At 36.4% G+C, this 20791-nt stretch overlaps 1 protein-coding gene and 1 long non-coding RNA gene across 4 annotated transcripts in view; one reads left to right on the plus strand and one right to left on the minus strand.

Moving 5' to 3' along the window:
- UBA6 (ubiquitin like modifier activating enzyme 6) overlaps positions 1–20791 on the plus strand; it is an 82193-nt gene that overhangs the window by 39745 nt on the left and 21657 nt on the right. For 2 of the 3 annotated variants that reach the window (XR_004437997.1, XM_033214549.1), the window contains exons 14-18: positions 11755–11898; positions 14112–14179; positions 14885–14963; positions 16132–16212; positions 19553–19630. Coding sequence is in view for 2 of the 3 variants with exons in the window: in XM_033214549.1 (XP_033070440.1) it covers positions 11755–11898; positions 14112–14179; positions 14885–14963; positions 16132–16212; positions 19553–19630 (450 nt within the window). In the remaining variant the exon portion in view is untranslated. The remainder of the gene's footprint in view (positions 1–11754; positions 11899–14111; positions 14180–14884; positions 14964–16131; positions 16213–19552; positions 19631–20791) is intronic. The other variant, XM_033214550.1, reaches the window with a different exon arrangement.
- LOC117085556 lies at positions 8505–20226 on the minus strand. Its single transcript, XR_004437998.1, has 3 exons — positions 20180–20226; positions 13003–13007; positions 8505–8551 (listed from the first exon to the last, which is right to left on the minus strand). It is a non-coding gene; the product is annotated as an uncharacterized LOC117085556 (long non-coding RNA).

Consider the following 20791-nt stretch of genomic DNA (forward strand, 5'->3'; position numbering starts at 1 on the left):
TGTAAAGTACTTAGAAATGTCATGTGACATATAGTAATTACTATTTGCTGCTGCTATTTTTTACTATTATTCTTTATTATTCTGTTATGATTTACTTGATTTGTTAACCCACTTAAACTTGTATATGTTAGCTTTCTTCTAAGTCACCTGTTATATACATTATACATTCACATCTCTTTATCACATTTTGCACATCAGATTTAGATTTAAACATGTCACCTAGAAAATGGTTTTTTTGTGTGTGTTATGATGCCAGTGCCTGCTTGTCAACAGTTTTATTTAAGCAGCTATAAACATGGTGGTGTTTGTGCAATTATTTGAAGATTCTATTATTTTTGTTCTTATTTTATAAAAATGAGAGGGAAGTGTATTAGTCCATTCTCATACTGCTATGAAGAAATTCTGAGATGGGTTATTTATAAAGGAAAGAAGTTTAATTGACTCACAGTTCCTCATGGCTGGGGAGGCCTCAGGAAACTTACAATCATGGCAGGAGACAAAGGAGAAGCAGGCATCTCTTCACAGGGTGGCAGGACAGAGTGAGTACAAGCAGGGGAACTGCCAGGTTCTTATAAAACCATCAGCTCTCATGAGACTCACTCACTATCACTCACTGATTACCTCCACGTGGTCCTGCCCTTGACATGTGGGGATTATGGGGATAACAATTCAAGATGAGATTTTGGATGGAGACACAGCCAAAATATATCATTTCATCCCTGGTCCCTCCTGAATCTCATGTACTCACATTTCAAAACACAATCACGCCTTTCCAACATTCCCCAAAAGCGTTAGCCCATTCCAGCATTAATCCAGAAGTCCAAGTCCAAAGTCCTATCTGAGCAAGTCAAGTCCCTTCCACTTATGAACCTGTAAAATCAGAAGCAAGTTAGTTACTTCCTAGATGCAGTGAGGGTACAGACATTAGATAAATGCTCCCATTCCAAATGGGAGAAATTGGGCAAAACAAAGGGGCTACAGGCCCCACGCACTGTAAAATCCAGTAGGGCAGTCATTAATCCTTAAGGTTCCAGAATGATCTTCTTTGACTCCATGTCTCACATCCAGGTGACACTGATGCAAGAGGTGGGTTCCCATGGTCTTGGGCATCTTCACCCTGTGGCTATACAAGGTACAGCCCCCACTTCCAACTGCTTTTATGAGTTGGCATAGAGTGTTGCAGCTTTTCCAGATTCATGGTCCAAGCTTTCGTTGGATCTACCATTCCGGGATCTGGAGGACTGTGGCACTCTTCTCACAGCTCTACTAGGCAGTGCCAATGGGGACTTTCTGTGGGGCCTCCAACCCCACATTTTCCTTCTGCACTGCCTTAGCAAGAGGTTCTCCATGAGGGCTCCCCCGCCGCAGTAAACTGCTGTCTGGACATCCAGGTGTTTTCATAACATCCTCTGAAATCTAGGCAGAGGTTCCCAAACCTCGATTCTTGACTTCTGTGCACCCGCAGGCCCAACGCCATGTGTAAGCCACCAAGGTTTAGGGCTTGTAACCTCTGAAGCAACAGCCTGAGCTGTACATTGGCCCCTTTTAGCCATGAATGGGACACAGGGCACCATGTCCTGAGACTGCACAAAGCAGCAGGGCCCTGGGCCCACCCCATAAAACCATTTTTTTCCTGTTAGGCCTCCAGACTTGTGATGGGAGCAGCTGTCTTGAAGACCTCTGACATGCCTGGAGACATTTTCCCATTGTCTTGGCAATTAACATTTACTTGCTTGTTATTTATGGAAATTTCTGCAGCTGACTTGAATTTCTCCTCTGAAAATGGATTTTTCTTTTCTATTGTATCATCAGGCTGCATTTTTTCCAAACTTCAATGCTCTGCTTCTCTTTTAAACATAAGTTCCAATTCCAAACCATCTTTTTGTGAATGCATAAAACTTAATGCTTTTAAGAGCACCTCAGTCACACCTTGAACGCTTTTACTACTTAGACATTTCTCTGCCAGATACCCTAAATCATCTCTCTCAGGCAACGTTCTACAGATCTCTAGGGCAGGGGCAAAATGCCGCCAGTCTCTTTACTAAAGCATAGTAAGAGTCACCTTTATTCTAGTTCCCGACAGGATCCTTGTCTCCATCTGAGACCACCTCAGCCTTGACTTCATTGTCCATATCACTATCAGTATTTTGGTCAAAACTGATAAGTTCCAGACTTTCCCACATCTTCCTATCATCTACTGAGCCCTCCAAACTATTTCAACCTCTGCCTTTTCCAGTTCCAAAGTCACTTCCACACTTTTGGGTATCTTTTTCGCAGCACCCCACTCTCTGCCGTACCAATTTACTATATTAGTCTGTTCTCACACTGCTATAAGGAAATACCCAAAACTGGGTAATTTATATAGGAAAGAGGTAATTGACTCACAGTTCCACATAACTGGGGAAGCCTCAGGAAACTTTACCATCATGGCAGAAGGCACAGGAGAAGCAGGCAGCTTCTTTGCAGTGTGGGAGGACAGAGTGAGTGCAAGCAGAGGAACTGCCAGACGCTTATAAAACTGTCAGGGCCGGGCGCGGTGGCTCAAGCCTGTAATCCCAGCACTTTGGGAGGCCGAGACGGGCGGATCACGAGGTCAGGAGATCGAGACCATCCTGGCTAACACCGTGAAACCCCGTCTCTACTAAAAAAAAAATACAAAAAATTAGCCGGGCGAGATGGCGGGCGCCTGTAGTCCCAGCTACTCGGGAGGCTGAGGCGAGAGAATGGCGTAAACCCGGGAGGCGGAGCTTGCAGTAAGCTGAGATCCGGCCACTGCACTCCAGCCTGGGCGACAGAGCGAGACTCCGTCTCAACAAAAAAAAAAAAAAAAAAAAAAAAACTGTCAGATCTCGTGAAACTCACTATCATCAGAATAGCATGGGAGAACCACCCCCACCGTCCAGTAACCTCTGCCTGGTCCCACGTTGACATGTGGTGATTATGGGGATTACAATTCAAGATGAGATTTTGGGTGGGGGCACAGCCAAACCATCTCAGGAAGTGAGAATCTTAACATCAGTGGTAAAAGCTTTAACATCGTATGTTCTATAATTACACAAAGAAAGAAATAATAAATGTACTGAAAACAGTGACTGACTAGCCATAGTGAAAGACCTTGTGTTGCATATATAGTGCTTTGAGAAAATAAAATGTATGAAAAGCTAGAAATAGATTGTAGAAGTCTGTGATTAAACAGAAGGATGTGATTAGGATTTATCAAGTTTATTGATGTGAAATTTACATAAAGTAAATTTTTCACTCTTTTTAGGTGTGTAGTTATAAAAACTTTTGTACACTATCAATTCAGATGTATGCAATTAAGTCAAAGTGTACAGTAATGGGTCTACCACCACACTGAATATATAAAACATTCCGTAATGCAAAAAAGTTCCCTCATGCCTCTTTATAATTACCTCCCCAGCCCATAACCAAACCTTAGCATCCACTATAGATTTTTTCTTTTCCAGAATGTCATATAAATGGAGTCATATAGTATGTGTAGCCTTTTGAATCTGGTTTCTATCACTAATTATAATTAACTTGAGTTTTATCCATTTTGTTACATGTTCATTTCATTTTTGTTTTTTCTTTTAAGTTTAGGGGTACATGTGCACGTTTGTTATATAGGTAAATTTGCATCATGGGGGTTTGTCATACATATTATTTCATCACCCAGGTATTAAGCCTAGTACCTGTTAGTTATTTTCCCCGCCCTTCCCACCCTCCCGTAGGCCCCAGTGTGTGTTGTTCCCCTCTGTGTATCCATGTGTTCTCATCATTTAGCTCCCACTTGTAAGTGAGAACACGTGGTATTTGTTTTTTTGTTTCATTGTGTACTACATTTTATTTTTACATCACTTGATGGAAAATATGGGCTGTTTCCGGTCTGAGCAATTATGAATACAGTTATTACAACTACTTGCATATAGATTTTGATGTGGACATATGTCTTTGCTTCTCTTATATAACTACCCTAAAGTGTGTTACAGAGTCTTATGATATGTGTATGTTTATTTTATTTATTTTCTTTTATACTTTAAGTTCTAGAGTATATGTGCACAACGTGCAGGTTTCTTACGTAGGTATACATGTGCCATGTTGGTTTGCTGCACCCATCAACTTGTCGTTTACATTAGGTATTTCTCTTAATGATTTCCCTCCCCCAGCCACCATCCCCTGTGATGTTCCCTGCCCTGTGTCCATGTGTTCTCATTGTTCAGTTCCCACCTATGAGTGAGAACATGCGGTGTTTGATTTTCTGTTCTTGTGATAGTTTGCTGAGAATGATGGTTTCCAGCTGCATCTATGTCCCTACAAAAGACACGAACTCATCCTTTTTATGGCTGCATAGTATTCCATGGTGTATATGTGCCACATTTTCTTAATCCAGTCTGTCACTGATGGACATTTGGGTTGATTCTAAGTCTTTGCTATTGCGAATAGTGCTGCAATAAACATATGTGTGCATGTGTCTTTATAGCAGCATGATTTATGATCCTTTGGGTATATACCCAGTAATGGGATGGCTGGGTCATATGGTATTTCTAGTTCTAGATCCTTGAGGAATCGCCATACTGTTTTCTACAATGGTGAACCAGTTTACAATCCCACCAACAGTGTAAAAGTGTTCCTATTTCTCCACATCCTCTCCAGCACCTGTTGTTTCCTGACTTTTTAATGATTGCTATTCTAACTGGTGTGAGATGGTATCTCATTGTGGTTTTGATTTGCATTTCTCTGATGACCAGTGATGATGAGCATTTTTGCATGTGTCTGGGGGCTGAATAAATATCTTCTTTTGAGAAGTGTCTATTCATATCCTTTGCCCACTTTTTGATGGGGTTGTTTGTTTTTTGTTTTTTGTTTTTTTGTACATTTGTTTTAAGTTCTTTGTAGATTCTGGATATTAGCCCTTTGTCAAATGGATAGATTGCAAATATTTTCTCCCATTCTGTAGGCTGCTGTTCACTCTGATGATAGTTTCTTTTGCCGTGCAGAAGCTCTTTAGTTTAATTAGGTCCCATTTGTCTGTTTTGGCTTTTGTTGCCATTGCTTTTGGTATTTTAGTCATGAAGTCTTTGCCCGTGCCTAGGTTCTGAATGGTTATTGCCTAGGTTTTCTTCTAGAGTTTTTATGGTTTTAGATCTTACATTTAATTTTTTAATTCATCTTGAGTTAATTTTTGTATAAGGTGTAAGGAAGGGATCCAGTTTCAGCTTTCTACATATGGCTATCCAGTTTTCCCAGCACCATTTATTAAACAAGGAGTCCTTTCCCCATTGCTTGTTTTTGTCAGGTCTGTCAAAGATCAGATCGGTGGAGATGTGTGGTGTTTTTTCTGAGGCCCCTGTTCTGTTCTATTGGTCTATATGTCTGTTTTGGTACCAGTACCATGCTGTTTTGGTTACTGTAGCCTTGAAGTATTATTTGAGGTCAGGTAGCGTGATGCTTCCAGCTTTGTTCTTTTGACTTAGGATTGTCTTGGCAATGTGGGGTCTTTTTTGGTTCCACATGAACTTTAAAGTAGTTTTTTCCAGTTCTGTGAAGAAAGTCCTTGGTAGCTTGATGGGGATGGCATTGAATCTATAAATTACCTTCTTGGGCAATATGGGCGTTTTAACGACATTGATTCTTCCTTTCCATGAGCTTGGAATGTTCTTCCATTTGTTTGTGTCCTCTTTCATTTCCTTGAGTAGTGGTTTGTACTACTTCTTGAAGAGGTTCTTCACATTCCTTGTAAGTTGAATTCCTAGGTATTTTATTCTCTTTGTAGCAATTGTGAATGAAAGTTCACTCACAATTTGGCTATCTCTTTGTCTATAATTGGTGTGTAGGAATGCTTGTGATTTTTGCACGTTGATTTTGTATCCTGAGACTTTGCTGAAATTGCTTATCAGCTTAAGGAGATTTTGGGCTGAGAAGATGGGGTTTTCTAAATATACAATCAGGTCATCTGCAAACAGAGACCATTTGACTTCCTCTTTTCCTAATTGAATACCCTTTATTTCTTTCTCTTGCCTGATTGCTCTGGCCAGAACTTTCAACACTATGTTGAATAGGAGTGGTGAGAGAGGGCATACTTGTCTTGTACCAGTTTTCCAAGGAAATGCATCCAGTTTTTGCCCATTCAGTATGATACTGGCTGTGGGTTTGTCATAAATAGCTCTTATTATTTTGAGATAACGTTCTATCAATACCTAAGTCATTGGGAGTTTTTAGCATGAAAGGCTGTTGAATTTTGTTGAAGGCCTTTTCTGTACCTATTGAGATAATCATGTGGTTTTTGTCATTGGTTCTGTTTATGTGATGGATTACATTTATTGATTTGTGTATGTTGAATCAGCCTTGCATCCCAGGGATGAAGCCGACTTGATCATGTTCGATAAGCTTTTTGATGTGCTGCTGGATTCGGTTTGCCAATATTTTATTGAGGATTTTTGCATCAATGTTCATCAGGGATATTGGTCTAAAATTCTCTCTCTTTTTTTTTTTTTTTTGTATTTCTGCCAGACTTTAGTATCAGGATGATGCTGGCCTCATAACATGAGTTAGGGAAGATTCCCTTTTTTTCTGTTGATTGGAATAGTTTCAGAAGGAAAGGTACCAGCTCCTCCATGTAACTTTGATAGAATTTGGCTGTGAATCCGTCTGGTCATGGACTCTTTTTGGTTGGTAGGCTATTAATTATTTCCCCAATTTCAGAACCTGTTATTGTTCTATTCAGAGATTCAACTGTTTGCTGGTTTAGTCTTGGGAAGGTGTATGTGTCCAGGAATTTATCCATTTCTTCTAGATTTTCTGGTTTATTTGCATAGAGGGGCTTATAGTATTCTCTGGTGGTAGTTTGTATGTCTGTGGGATCGGTGGTGATATCCCCTTTATCGTTTTTTATTGCATCTGTTTCATTCTTCTCTCTTTTCTTCTTTATTAGTCTTGCTAGTGGTCTATCAATTTTGTTGATCTTTTCCAAAAACCAGCTCCTAGATTCATGGATTTTTTTAAGGGTTTTTTGTGTCTCTAGCTCCCTCATTTCTGCTCTGATCTTAGTTATTTCTTGCCGTCTGCTAGCTTTTGAATGTGTTTGCTGTTGCTTCTCTAGTTCTTTTAATTGTGATGTTAGGGTGTCAATTTTAGATCTTTCCTCCTTTCTCTTGTCGGCATTTACTGCTATAAATTTCCTCTACGCACTGCTTTGAATGCTTCCCAGAGATTCTGGTATGTTGTGTCTTTGTTCTCATTGGTTTCAAAGAACATCTTTATTTCTGCCTTCTTTTCGTTATTTACGCAGTAGTCATTGAGGAGCAGGTTGTTCAGTTTCCACGTAGTTGTGTGGTTTTGAGTTTATTAATCCTGAGTTCTAATTTGATTGCACTGTGGTCTGAGAGACAGTTCATTGTGATTTCTGTTCTTTTACATTTGCTGAGGAGTGCTTTACTTCCAATTATGTGGTCAGTTTTAGAATAAGTGCAATGTAGTGCTGAGAATAATGTATACTCTGTTGATTTGGGGCGGAGAGTTCTGTAGATGTCTATTAGGTCCTCTTGGTGCAGAGCTGAGTTCAAGTCCTGGATATCCTTGTTAACCTTCTGTCTCATTGATCTGTCTAATATTGGTAGTGGGGTGTTAAAGTCTCCCATTATTATTGTGTGGGAGACTAAGTCTCTTTGTAGGTCTCTAAGGACTACAAAGGAACAGTAAATATTGCTGCCTGATCCTTCCTCTGGAAGCTTCGTCCCAGAGGGGCACCAACCTGTATGAGGTGTCTTGTCCGCCCCTACTGGAAGGTGTCTCCCAGTCAGGCTACATGGGGAGGAGGCAGTCTGTCTGTTCTCAGAGCTTGAACGCCATGCTGGGAGAACCAGTGCTGTCTTCAGTACCATCAGACAGGGACATTTAAGTCTGCAGAAGTTGTCTGCTGCCTTTTGTTTAGCTAAGCCCTGCCCACAGAGGTTGAGTCTATAGAGGCAGTAGGTCTTGCTGAGCTGGGGTAGGCTCCACCCAGTTCAAACTTCCCAGCTGCTTTGTTTACTTACTCAAGCCTCAGCAATGGTGAAAACCTGTTCCCTCGCCAGGCAGCAGCCTCGCAGGTGGATCTCAGACAGCTGCGCTAGCAGTGAGCAAGGCTCCGTGGGAATAGGATCTGCCAAGCCAGGCACAGGAAAGAATCTCCTGGTCTGCTGGTTTCTAAGATGGTGGGAAAAGCAGAGTATTTGGGCGGAAGTGTACCATTTTTCCAAGTACAGTCTGTGATGGCTTCCCTTGGCTACGAAAGGGAAATCCCCTGACCGCTTGTGCTTCCCAGGTGAGGTGACATACCACTGTGCTTCAACTCGCCCTCCTTGGGCTGCACCCACTACTCCAATCAGTTCCAGTGGGATGACTCAGGTACCTCATGTTGGAAATGCTGAAATCACCCATCTTCCACGTCAATCTTGCTGGGAGCTGCAAACTGGAGCTGTACCTATTTGGCCATCTTGGAGGACCAAGACCATGTTTAATTTCATAAGAAACAGCCAAACTGTTTTGCAAAGTAGCTGTACCATTTTGCATTCTCACCAGAAGTGTATGAGAATTTCAGTTGTGCTGCAGCTTCCTTATACTCTGTGTTGTCTGTTTATATGATTTTAAACATTTTTATGTGTGTGTGGTAGTACATCATTTTGGTTTTCATTTTCATATCACTGGCCATGAATTAAATCATCTTTTAATATGATTATTTGCCATTCATATATCTTCTTTAATAAACTGTCTTTTAAAATCTCTGCCTGTTTTTAAAATAGTTTTTAATTATTGATTGAGAGAGTTTTTATGTCTTTATATATTTGGATATGAGTTCTTTATCAGATACATATTTTACAATAGTCTCTGAAATTCAATTTTTCAAACCACAAAAAGAATACTTTTTTGTGGTTTGTGCTTTTTTATCTTAAGAGCTTTTTTAACACAGGGTCAAAACGCTGTTTTCTTGTAGACAGTTTATGTTTTTGTAATTTTATAAGTTCATTTTTGCATATGGTGCAAAGTATTGATAAAGATGTGATCATACAAAGTAGAGATCAGTATGCATGACTTTACACTAATTTTGTGCACTCTTTTGTAGTTTTATGAGTTTGTCTTTATATACTGCACAAAGTATAGATGAAAGTTAATTATTTTGTATATGAATGCCCAGTTATTCTAGCCCATTTGTGGAAAAGGCTATTCTTGATTGAAATGTCTTGGCATTTTTGTCAACAGTTTTTTTGCCATATATGTATAGGTCTATTTCTGTACTCTACTGTCTTCACATTGTTTCTGTCCTTTTGCCAGCTCCATCTTGTCTTGCTTATTGTGGCTTTTATATTAAGTCTTGAAATCAGGTTTAGTCTATTTCTGAAAAAGGGCTTAGAATTATGGTATTTCCTGAGTTTTTATATGTTTCATATTTTTTCTGTAGCTTTCATAGTTTTAAGCTTGGCTAGATGTAAAATTCTGGGCTGTTACTTTGTTCACTGGTATGTTGCTTTATTTTTTGCTGTTGAAAAATAAGATGCCAGCCCAATTTTCATACTCTTAGAAGTAATGTGGTCTTTTTGCTTTAAGGCCCTATGTGTTTAATCTTTGTCTTCATCTAATAGTTTTACCAGATTATATCTCAGAGTTGATTATTCAGTAAAGTTTCCCATGTACACCATAAGCCCATTTTGATATGCATAGTCAAATGTTGTTTAATTCTTTTCTGGAAGGGTAAAATGGATCATTTCTGTTCTTAGTTTTTAAATTCCTTATTCAAGGTTTTTTGTGATGTTTTTTCCCCCCACATTGCCAAGTACTTGTTAAGAATATATAATTCACTTAAGTATCTTCTGACTTTTGATTAGTTGTGGGGGTGTGGATTTTCATTAGCTGAAATGTTTTGATTCTGGTTTCTGTTTTCTTCTTACATTAGCTTTGTATAGTAGAGTGATTTTTGTGCTTACTTTTTGGACAGGGTAAGGGTTTTAGGTGCTTTTTAGATTCCTACTTTTGTAGTACTCTCTTCTCTTAGGATACTGAAAAGGAGCTTTTAATGGATGACCTTTTTGTGGTGGAGAGGTACTGGTGTGTTTTGTAGGTCTCTTTGATTTTTACCAAATTCTTAACATCTCTCTAGCTTTCTCTCTCAAAGAATGTCTCCCCTTTTTTGTTAACATCTTTCTCTCCCAGATTGGCATTCTTTGACGGCTGAGATCTGCCACCAGTTTTATACCTCTCATCAATATTTTCTGCACTTGGTGTGGGAATTTCTTTTTCTTAGGACGTGTTTTGTTACCGTTAGGCCGTTCATTTTCTTCTGTGATTTCTTCATATTTTCTGCTCTCTGCCCAAGATTGTAGCAATGTGAAATCCAGTGAGAGTGCTGATGGAGTTTGCAAAAATTTATAATATTCTGTTTTCTAGTAATACTGAAGCCCTGTCACTGTTTTATTTCTCTTCTTGTGATTATGCATATGTTTTGGAGATTATGTAGGGAAACAGGTATAGGCTGCTGTCTTCATCCTATGGTAACCAAAAATTCCCAAAATTTAGATGTTTGTTTACTAAAAAATGAATCCTGGGAGGTTGCATAACCTATTGTTGAGAATAAACCTATGACTTTTTGGGTCTAGATCCTGGCTTCAGCATTTACTAGCTATAAAATCTTGAATAAGTTACTTAATTTTTCAATGTTTTGGTTTTCTTGTATAATAGAAATTGCATCTATAAGGATTATTTTGAATGTTATGTAAGGACTTAATATATAACCCGGCATGGTAAGTGTCCACTTATACTGTTGTTGTTATTCTCATCATTGTTTTTAATATCACCACCAACAATATCTGCATTCAAAAATTGCAGAATTTAAATTGTAATTGATCTTGGTTGAGGTTAATGCTCAATAGTTGTAAATAATGAGATGTAGAAAGTTGAAATGGAGGGGTGGAATAGTAAGTAGTAACCATTTTGTGTCACAAATATTTTTTAGAATGTAATAAAAACTCTTCTCTTTCCGCTCCTAAATGTACAAGAACTCTTCTTTTACATAGGATTTCAGAAGATTAATTAGGCAAATTTGAAGTTTAGTGATAAAATTAAGATTACTGATGTTTAAATAGGAAGAGAAAGAAAATAAGCTCATGAAAACATCTTTGTCACATATAAGACATTGTACTAAAATAATAGATCTAAAATTCAGTTTTCCAGTATTTCCTTTAAAATGTTCTATTTTGAGATACATAACTTTTAAGCGTGATTGAAAACATTATCTCTAACAATGTATTGTGTTATTCATTGCAGTTTTTATTTACAACTTTCAGCACAAACTGATAGCTTATCATTTTTAAGATCATTTTATTTTCATTTATCGTAGTTCAGGGTTTTTTCATAGTAGTTTTCATTAACAAACTTTAAAAAAAGTCTATTTATTTGTAAATATGTCTGACTGGCATCACAGAACTGTTCTTTGACAAAAACTATAAATGGTAGATACTCGAGTTAATTATAAATGATGTCCTAGAGTGACATATAGAGTCCAAAAACAAAAATGGGCAGGTACTAGTAAAGGGAGACACTACTTAAGGTAACACGCATATGGTTCTGTTATCATGAAATCGGGACATTTTTAGAGTTATTTAGTAGGGGAATTGAATAGCTTTTTAAGAAGTTAAGTTCTAATTCTCACATTTAGTCATTGAAATTTTAAGTATACCGTTTAAATGCTGTTAATATTATTGTCTTTTATGGCTTTTGTTTTAGCCTGATGTAAATGCTGACATTGTGCATTGGCTGTCTTGGACTGCTCAAGGCTTTTTATCTCCACTTGCTGCAGCAGTAGGAGGTGTTGCCAGCCAAGAAGTATTGAAAGCTGTAACAGGAAAATTTTCTCCTTTGTGCCAGTGGGTTAGTTCTGAGTTTTTAAGGTTGAATTCTTTACTCATGAAATGGAATGTGTTACATATTATAATGTAGTATTAATATATTAGAAAAACGACCTTAAAATACATTTTGATGCATGAAAGAGATGCAAGCAGTATGCCTCCAACACTTGATTCTGTGATTGAAATTAGCAAGATGATATTTTAGGGCTATTGAGATATAACCCAAAGTTCTCCTTCTCAAATGTATTTCCCTTAGTTGTGATAGTAAGGGAATGAATGTTCTATCCTTATAGGTAATTGTTCTCCAGTACCATAAGCTTAGCATTCTTGGGCTCTCAGGACTCTTGAATTTGTTCCATGGAATCTTTTACTATCATGAACCTTCAGGTTCCCTTTCTATGTGTAAACTTACAAAAGTGGAGAACATGGGAGTGGTACAGGTTTTAGAGTTGCATGGGGTATGAACATCACAAGATGGAATAAAAATCCCCATTTTTTTTACCAGCAGGAATAATTGGCACAAGGTATGAAAGGATGCTGCCTCCAGGCCCTCTCTCTGTTGAAACACCATAAACATTTTGAATATAACATTTATCATTTTATTTTCTATTTCTATTTTTATTTTTTTGAGACAGAGTCTCGCACTGTCACCCAGGCTGGAGTGCAATCGTGCGATCTCAGCTCACTGCAACTTCTGCCTCCCAGGTTCATGCGATTCTCCTGCCTCAGCCTCCCAAGTAGATGGGGTTACAGACACACAGCACCACACCTGGCTAATTTTTTGTGTTTTTAGTAGAGATGGGATTTCACTATGTTGTCAGACTAGTCTCAAACTCCTGACCTCGTGATCCGCCCGCCTCGGCCTCCCAAAGTGCTGGGATTACAGGCGTGAGCCACTGCACCCGCTCATTTTTTTATATTTTAAAAGGTACTCACATAATGCTATTTTGCTGCTGAATTCTTTATTTTAACATAGAATACAAGTACATTAGTAAAAATCTGGTTTAAAGATAACCATTAGGGCAGGCGCGGTGGCTCATGCCTGTAATCACAGCACTTTGAGAGACCGAGGCGGGCAGCTCATGAGGTCAGGAGATCGAGACCATCCTGGCTAACGTTGTGAAACCCCATCTGTACTAAAAATACAAAAAATTAGCTGGGCATGGTGACACACCCTTGTAGTTCCAGCTACTCGGGAGGCTGAGGCAGGAGAATCACTTGAACCTGGGAGGCAGAGGTTGTAGTGAGCTGCGATTGTTCTACTGCACTCCAGCCTGGGTTAATTGTTAATATAGATTCTGTGTTATAATACAATAAGTAACCAGTTGTTCATGTTCAAATTTAGCCACACAAGTTACTTAAATGAAAATGAGAGTAAGACTCAGTTTTTTTCTTCATTAATTTTAATTATCTTTGGTATTTTTAAAAAGCTGAAATTTTGGTTTCCTAGATTATTTTCCTATAGTGTGTGCAATTATAGATGACATACACATACACATAGTATGTATAATTATAGATTATATATCCAAGCTGAAAAATAAATACAGAGTAGGTACTTTCTTCCCCAAAAGTAATCAAATTATGGCTGGGCACAGTGGCTCATTCCTGTAATCCCAGCACTTTGGGAGGCTGAGATGGGCGGATCGCCTGAGGTCGGGAGTTCAAGACCAGCCTGGCCAACATGGTGAAACCTCATCTCTACTAAAAATACAAAAAAACTAGCCGGGCGTGGTGGCGTGCACCTATAGTCCTGGCTACTTGGGAGGCTGAGGCAGGAGAATCACTTGAACTCAGGAGGCAGAGATCACGCCACTGCACTCCAACCTGGACAACAGAAAGACTCTGTCTCAAAAAATCAAAAAGTAATCAAATTACTTATTCAAATGTAGCTAAAATTGAATGGGGGCTTCTAAAACTGTGTAGCTATGAAAAATAGATTTGGAGGTGAAATTTCCTTTGGTTTAAAATTAGGATACATCATGTTTAGGATGGCTAAGTGACATGAATCCAATTGTATCTGTTAACAGTTCCTTCAGTTTTTACCATTATTTTAATGAGAGAATATCAATATGTATATTACATATTTTTAATTATATTTTTAAATATTTTACTCTGAAGTGCCTTTTTTTAAATCATTTTTTCCTTCATGACTATTAAATAACTATAAAGGAGCTTCTTTTTATAGTAATTTAAGTTTTATACATAATAATTGTATTTTTAATCTTCTACTTTAAGTTATATCTTGAAGCAGCAGATATTGTTGAATCACTAGGCAAACCTGAATGTGAAGAATTTCTGCCACGGTAATAATGAAATTTCTCTTGCTTTTATTAACAGGGAAATAGATTTTAAAAGTTTTGTCTAAACATACCTTTGTTTTATATGTCTTTTCTCCTAAATCACTTTTGTAGTTGTTTTTTCTCTACTTAGTAATCATTTTAAGTGTCATAATAATGTCATATCGCTTTACTACTTGATAAATAGTGAATGCAGAGTTTTAAATTGTGTGCCATGAGAAGGGTTAGCATTTAAAATACCATAATGATGTTAGATGGAAAAAACTGTATCTGCAGTCTTTATTTATATGAGTCATTCTTTACCTTTTTGGGTCATAAATCTTTTTGAGAATGAAATGTTTAGAATTATTCTCCCTAAAATGCACATAACCCAAATTTCTGCCTTTGATTTAAGTGGGTTATCAGCTCCAAAGCCCATCCATAGATTCCTCTAAGAACTTCTCTTAAAAATCTGTGGCTTAGGGAAATTTTTTTTCTAGATAAACCAAAGTCACCTTCATTTAAGTCATTTGTATTTAGACTAGTAAGCCAAGTAGAAAAAGGAAAAATGGATTTCTTTATGGGGGCTTTTCTTTTTCAATTAAGATTGGTTAGGGGAAACTTTTAAAGAATATTTCCTTTTAAAGTACAACATTAAGTTGGTATTAATGACAGTGAAACTAATTTTAATGTTTTATATTTCTGCTTTTTGGTATGTGTTATTTTTTGCAGGGGAGATAGATATGATGCCTTAAGAGCCTGCATTGGAGACACTTTGTGCCAGAAACTGCAAAATTTAAACATCTTCTTAGTAAGTATGAATAATCATGGGAATAGTATGTTCAAACTGCTATCGTATATCAACTGAATTCATTAAAACAAATTTGAGTATAAGTGTGTAGAGTACAAGTGAGTAGTTGCATCTGAGACCATGTGGCCTGTAAAGCTGAAATTGTTTACCGTCTGGCCCTTTACAGAAAAAGTTTTCCATCCTCTGGTCTAATTAATATATTTAAAGTAAAAATATGAGTATGATAATTTCAAAAATTAAATTATTTTCTAGAAATATGTTTGAAAATTGGTGGGTTTTTAATTTTTTCTCATTAAATGAAAGAATATGTAAGTGTATTCTGTATCCTTTTTTTTTTTTTTTTTTTGAGACAAAATCTTGCTCTGTCACTCAGACTGGAATGCAGTGACATGATCTCAGCTCACTGCAACCTCTGCCTCTGGTTCAAGTGATTCTCTTGCCTCAACCTCCCGAGTAGCTGGGACTACAGGGGCGTGCCACCACGCCCAGGTACTTTTTGTATTTTCCAAAGAGACGGAGTTTCACCATATTGGCTAGGCTGTTCTCGAAATCCTGACGTCATTTTCCGCCCTCCTCACCTTCCCAAAGTGCTGGGATTACAGGCGTGAGCCACCTCACCCAGCCTATTCTGTATTTCTTAATTGTCTTAGTGCATTGGCAGGGGAATTTTCTCCAATAACATAAAACAACTCCCTGCCATTTATTGTTTTAATTATTATAATTAGCCCTGAAAATTATTGCATATTCTCATTAATCATCTTTAAAATAATGTTTTGAAAATCAACTGTTATTGAGCTTTTTACATGCATATGGAATCTAGTATTATCAATTTTAGATAATAATAGAAGTCTTAGAATAGTTTTATTCAACAAATGAGTTTTGAGAAATGTCCAAAAGGGAGGAATCTTTTTTTTTTAATGTTGTACTAATATTATATTGCGTTTATTTCTATCTTACATAAGCAGTTCAATGTTTAAATTTTATTTGGAATTTTTAAATGTCTTCTGTTTAAAGAAATTGTAAAATTATGCTTTTGCTTATTTGATTTATACTTTTTTTTTCTTTGAAACACAATGGTAAAATAAACCTGGTAAATATTTCAAAGTAAAATGATTCACAAATGGTCAGATTATTTTAATCTGATAGGTACCGTTTTTCTCTTCCATAGGTAGGGTGTGGAGCCATAGGCTGTGAAATGTTAAAAAATTTTGCTTTACTTGGTGTTGGCACAAGCAAAGAGAAAGGAATGGTAAGATATCAATCCTTGAGAGTTAAAAGTTTATATTTCTATTGTTGCCCTTTTTTCAGCTGTATTTGACTGAATAAATCTGAAGTATCAATTTTTTGAAAATAGAGCATTAAACTAAAAATTGGAAGATTCTCATGCCCTTCTGACTACTTTTCGAAACTGATGTTACCTTGCAGCAAATTACTTCTCTTTCCCTTGTAGCAAATTAATTATTTTCTCAGTTTCCTTCTCTACTACTGTGAAACTGACATTTGTACTACCTATCTTGTAACGTTATTGTGATGATCAAAGGTGACAGGGCTTTGCAAACTATAAAATATGTTGTTATTTCTGTCAGATAGTGTTTATTGTTAAATGTTTAAGATAACTGAAGCTAACATTACAAAGTTACAGAGTACTCACATGTAGTTTCAATTAGTGAGTATTAAAAGTAGTGGGAAAAACATAAATCTCAGTGTACAATTTAAATTCTTAAGACTCTAAATGTGAGTTAATTGTAAGCCATGTCATATATTTAAACAGAAGTTTATTTCACTGGTGCTGTTTGCGCTTTAAGATAAACTATCTTCCATTGGTGATTTCATAGATATATCAAGGTGACTAACAGAAGATTAATTAAATGGCTAAAATTTATATGATAGTTCACCTTTTGTAACAGTTTATTAAACTTAGCTTATTCCAATTCAAAAGAGCATACATTACTATCATAGTTACAGGCAAATATTCTATGTTTATATTAACATTTCCTAAATACTGCTCCACAAACCACTATTACTTGTGGTGATTTTAAAAAGAAAAAAGTCTTTGGTTACATCAGTTTAGGAATCACCTAAATACTTTAACTCCTTGGAAATTCATGATGCACGTTAGCATATAAAGGTCAGGAAAATAACTGTAATGAAGAAACCTACTGACTTCAGATAACAAAACAAGGTAAGTTAATGTGGACATGCTTCTGTACTACTGGAAACACACAGACTTACTGTATACATTTTTTTAAAGTGTAATGTAACCAAGCTGAAAAGAGAAATTCCCAGGTCCTAGGAACCAAGAGAGAAGAAAAAATCCTAAGTTGAAAGCCATGGGAACTTACAAGTGTTTCTATCTTGAATGTCCGTCCAAAACTTTAAGTGAAAACAGAAGTCACTAATGAGAAATTGAGACTCAGAGCATGTACCACACTGGGGTAAGGGGTCCAAAATTATATCATGTGAAAACTTTAAGCAGAAAAAGGAGTATAACAAATATAAGACCACTAAAACTTACAGCCTTTAAAACAAATGTAAAACTGCATCATGATGATAATAACACACTCAGAACTATGCAGAAAAGTCAGCCTTCATTAAAGACGATTCAGATTAAAAAATGACTGTTCACTAGAAAGGGAACCACTGCAAGAATCAGCCATGGCAAATAAAATACTTAGTCTCCTAAGAATTATAGATAATAGAAGTGCTACCAATAATAGAATATTTTACAGAAAATATAACAAACTTTAAAGTTAAAAATGATCAGAGATTAAGAGGACTAGAAACGGGAAAAAAGGTGCTGAGATTTTTACAGAAAGCCAAATAAGAATTTCTGTATAATCACTAATATTAAAATTTAAATATAACTGAGGTGAGAATGGACAAATCGAAGATAAATATAAATACCCAGAATGTAGTGCAGAAAGATATCCTTTTTTTAATAAAAGAGAGTGCGTTTGCAAGGTCCAACATAGGTCTAGTAGAATTTCCAGAGATACAGATACAGGAGAAGAAGCAATATATTCCAAAGATAATGACAAAAGTTTCCAGAGTTAAAGAAAGACAAGTGTTTTCAAATTGGAAAGATAAACTAGTACCAAACAGAACAAAAGCAAAGATTAAAAAAAGAGATTGCATAATAGACTTTTCATCAGCAATAGATAGAAGATAATGGAAACATATGTTAGTGTAAGGGAAAATTACTGTTAACCTAGATTTCCATACTCAGTTCAAGAGGGAGAGCAAAGTAAAGATAGCCGACAAATAAAATGATGAAAGATTAAAAACACTTATTGGTTCTTACTGGAAGATGTTAGGTTGTGTGGGCAGTGTGTAAAAGATATGTAGAGGCATTTGTCGGCATTCTTTGATTTACATAAGTATTGATTTTTTAAAACCTTAGAGTGAGATAGTTAAACGTTTAAGTGTAACTAATCTCATGGAAAGCAGACTGTAGAGTTCCAAATTAAATGATTTAGATAGTCTCGGTTTTCAGGAGGATAGAATTTTTAATTAATTTTATATCTTAAGTCACATAAGCATGTTAAAATTTTGAGCATAACCACATAGCTTCCAGTTTGCGGAGCTGGGGGCGGTAGGAATCAAGAAAACTTGGTCAGTGCAGTACAAGGCAAAAATAGAGGAGAATGAAAAACAGAATTGGAGGAAGTGGAGAGAAAAAGCCTTAATATCAGTGAACAATGAATTGATTAAGCTTTTTGTTAAAAGATATTTTCTGTTTGACTTTTTTTCCATTGAAAGAGACACTCCCTAACATAATTACACAGAAATATTAAAAATATCAGGGAAATAACAACTAAAAGAAAATGAATGTGGAATATAGTCTGAGACATTCTACATTTAGGCAAATTTTGTTTAAAATGCTAAAGTGGCAAATGCATTTTGAATACTCTTCAGATTATCTTGAGTTTGCTTTCTTCTTGCATCTTTTAGAATGACAGTCTGCAGACTTTTTCTTAAAGGACAAGATTGCAAATATTTCAGGTTTGCAGACCAAAGATCTCTGTCACAACTTACCAGGTCTGCCCCTAGGATCATGAAAACAGCAGTAGACAATTTTTAAATGGTATGACAGTGTTTCAATAAAACTTTATTTACAAAAATAGGCAGCCTGCCTAATTAGGAGATTAGGAGTTCAAGACCAGAGTTTTTAGGCCTCTGCTTTAGCCAGAGTTCCTTTCAGATTGATACATATAAGCATTCTTCCCAAATTAATTGAGATTAAGAATAGGTATCAGTTTAGAAAGAAGAACTAGCTCCTCTGCAGGTAATCCATGTCATAGTTCTAAAAAGTTTTGTTTTGTTATGAATAATAGAAAAAAGTTTTGAACAGGAATTGCAGTTGGCCTCAGCTATTTTGTTTGATGTGCTATGTAAAACATTAATTACAATTAAGTAAAATATAAAAGAGTAGTATTGGTAACTATTTGGGAGTGTTTGTATCATTATAACCTTTACCAGCCAGACTAATTTAGAATAATTTGTCAGGACTTTTTTAGTCATACTGAGAAAAGAAAAATAGATTAAAATTTATCCATTATGTAATTTCAGCCATATTTTCTTGATATTAGATTACAGTTACAGATCCTGACTTGATAGAGAAATCCAACTTAAATAGACAGTTCCTATTTCGTCCTCATCACATACAGGTATGTTGCTATTCTGTTTCAAATTTAAATTGTGTATTATACAAAAAAGAGTAGAATTTCCTTTTAATAAATAGGAAACAGTGGTTGAATAATCATGTGTTATTTTATTAGAATCTTTCAAATTATCAATTAATGGGTATGACAAAAGGGAAGATACTAAATTATCTAATGCACAATATTGATCTTTGCATTGATTTTGGAATTGAAACCTGAGTTGTGAAACAGGCAGTATTTTTTTCATTTTGTAATCACCAGGGTATGGTGACATTTAATTTTAGAAAGTAAGTATATAGAAATATGTTTCTAATTTGAGGTTTTGGTAGTTAGCAGCAAATTTGGCACTGTCTTTGTTTATCTTTGTCATAGATCAGATAAAAGTTTAGCACTTAGAATTTCTGTGCTCTTTTGATCGTTTGACCAACATCCCTTTTTATTGTAAAATAAAGCTTGTTCTCAATTTTCTCCTTTTTTATAGAGATCAAAATATTTAAGTCAGGAAAAAAAAACATTTTTTTTTAACTGTTACCATTTTATTATATACCTTTCTACCAGCAATATATGAGAATTCCAGTGACTCCACATCCTTGTCAGCACTTATTTTTTTGTTTGTTTGTTTGTTTATTATTATACTTTAAGTTCTAGGGTACATGTGCACAACGCGCGGGTTTGTTACATATGTATATATGTGCCATGTTGGTGTGCTGCACCCATTAACTCGTCATTTACATTAGGTATATCTCCTAATGCTGTCCCTCCCCCCTCCCCCCACCCCACAACAGGTCCCGGTGTGTGATGTTCCCCTTCCTGTGTCCAAGTGTTCTCATTGTTCAGTTCCCACCTATGAGTGAGAACGTGTGGTGGTTGTTTTTTTGTCCTTGCGATAGTTTGCTGAGAATGATGGTTTCCAGGTGCACCCATGTCCCTACAAAGGACATAAACTCATCCTTTTTTATGGCTGCATAATATTCCATGGTGTATATGTGCCACATTTTCTTAATCCAGTCTGTCACTGATGGACGTTTGGGTTGGTTCCAAGTCTTTGCTATTGTGAATAGTGCCACAATAAACATACATGTGTATGTGTCTTTATAGCAGCATGATTTATAATCCTTTGGGTATATACCCAGTAACGGGATGACTGGGTCAAATGGTATTTCTAGT

This window comes from Trachypithecus francoisi, unplaced genomic scaffold, assembly GCF_009764315.1.
Source record: "Trachypithecus francoisi isolate TF-2019V2 unplaced genomic scaffold, Tfra_2.0 Lachesis_group1, whole genome shotgun sequence".
NCBI lineage: Eukaryota > Metazoa > Chordata > Mammalia > Primates > Cercopithecidae > Trachypithecus > Trachypithecus francoisi.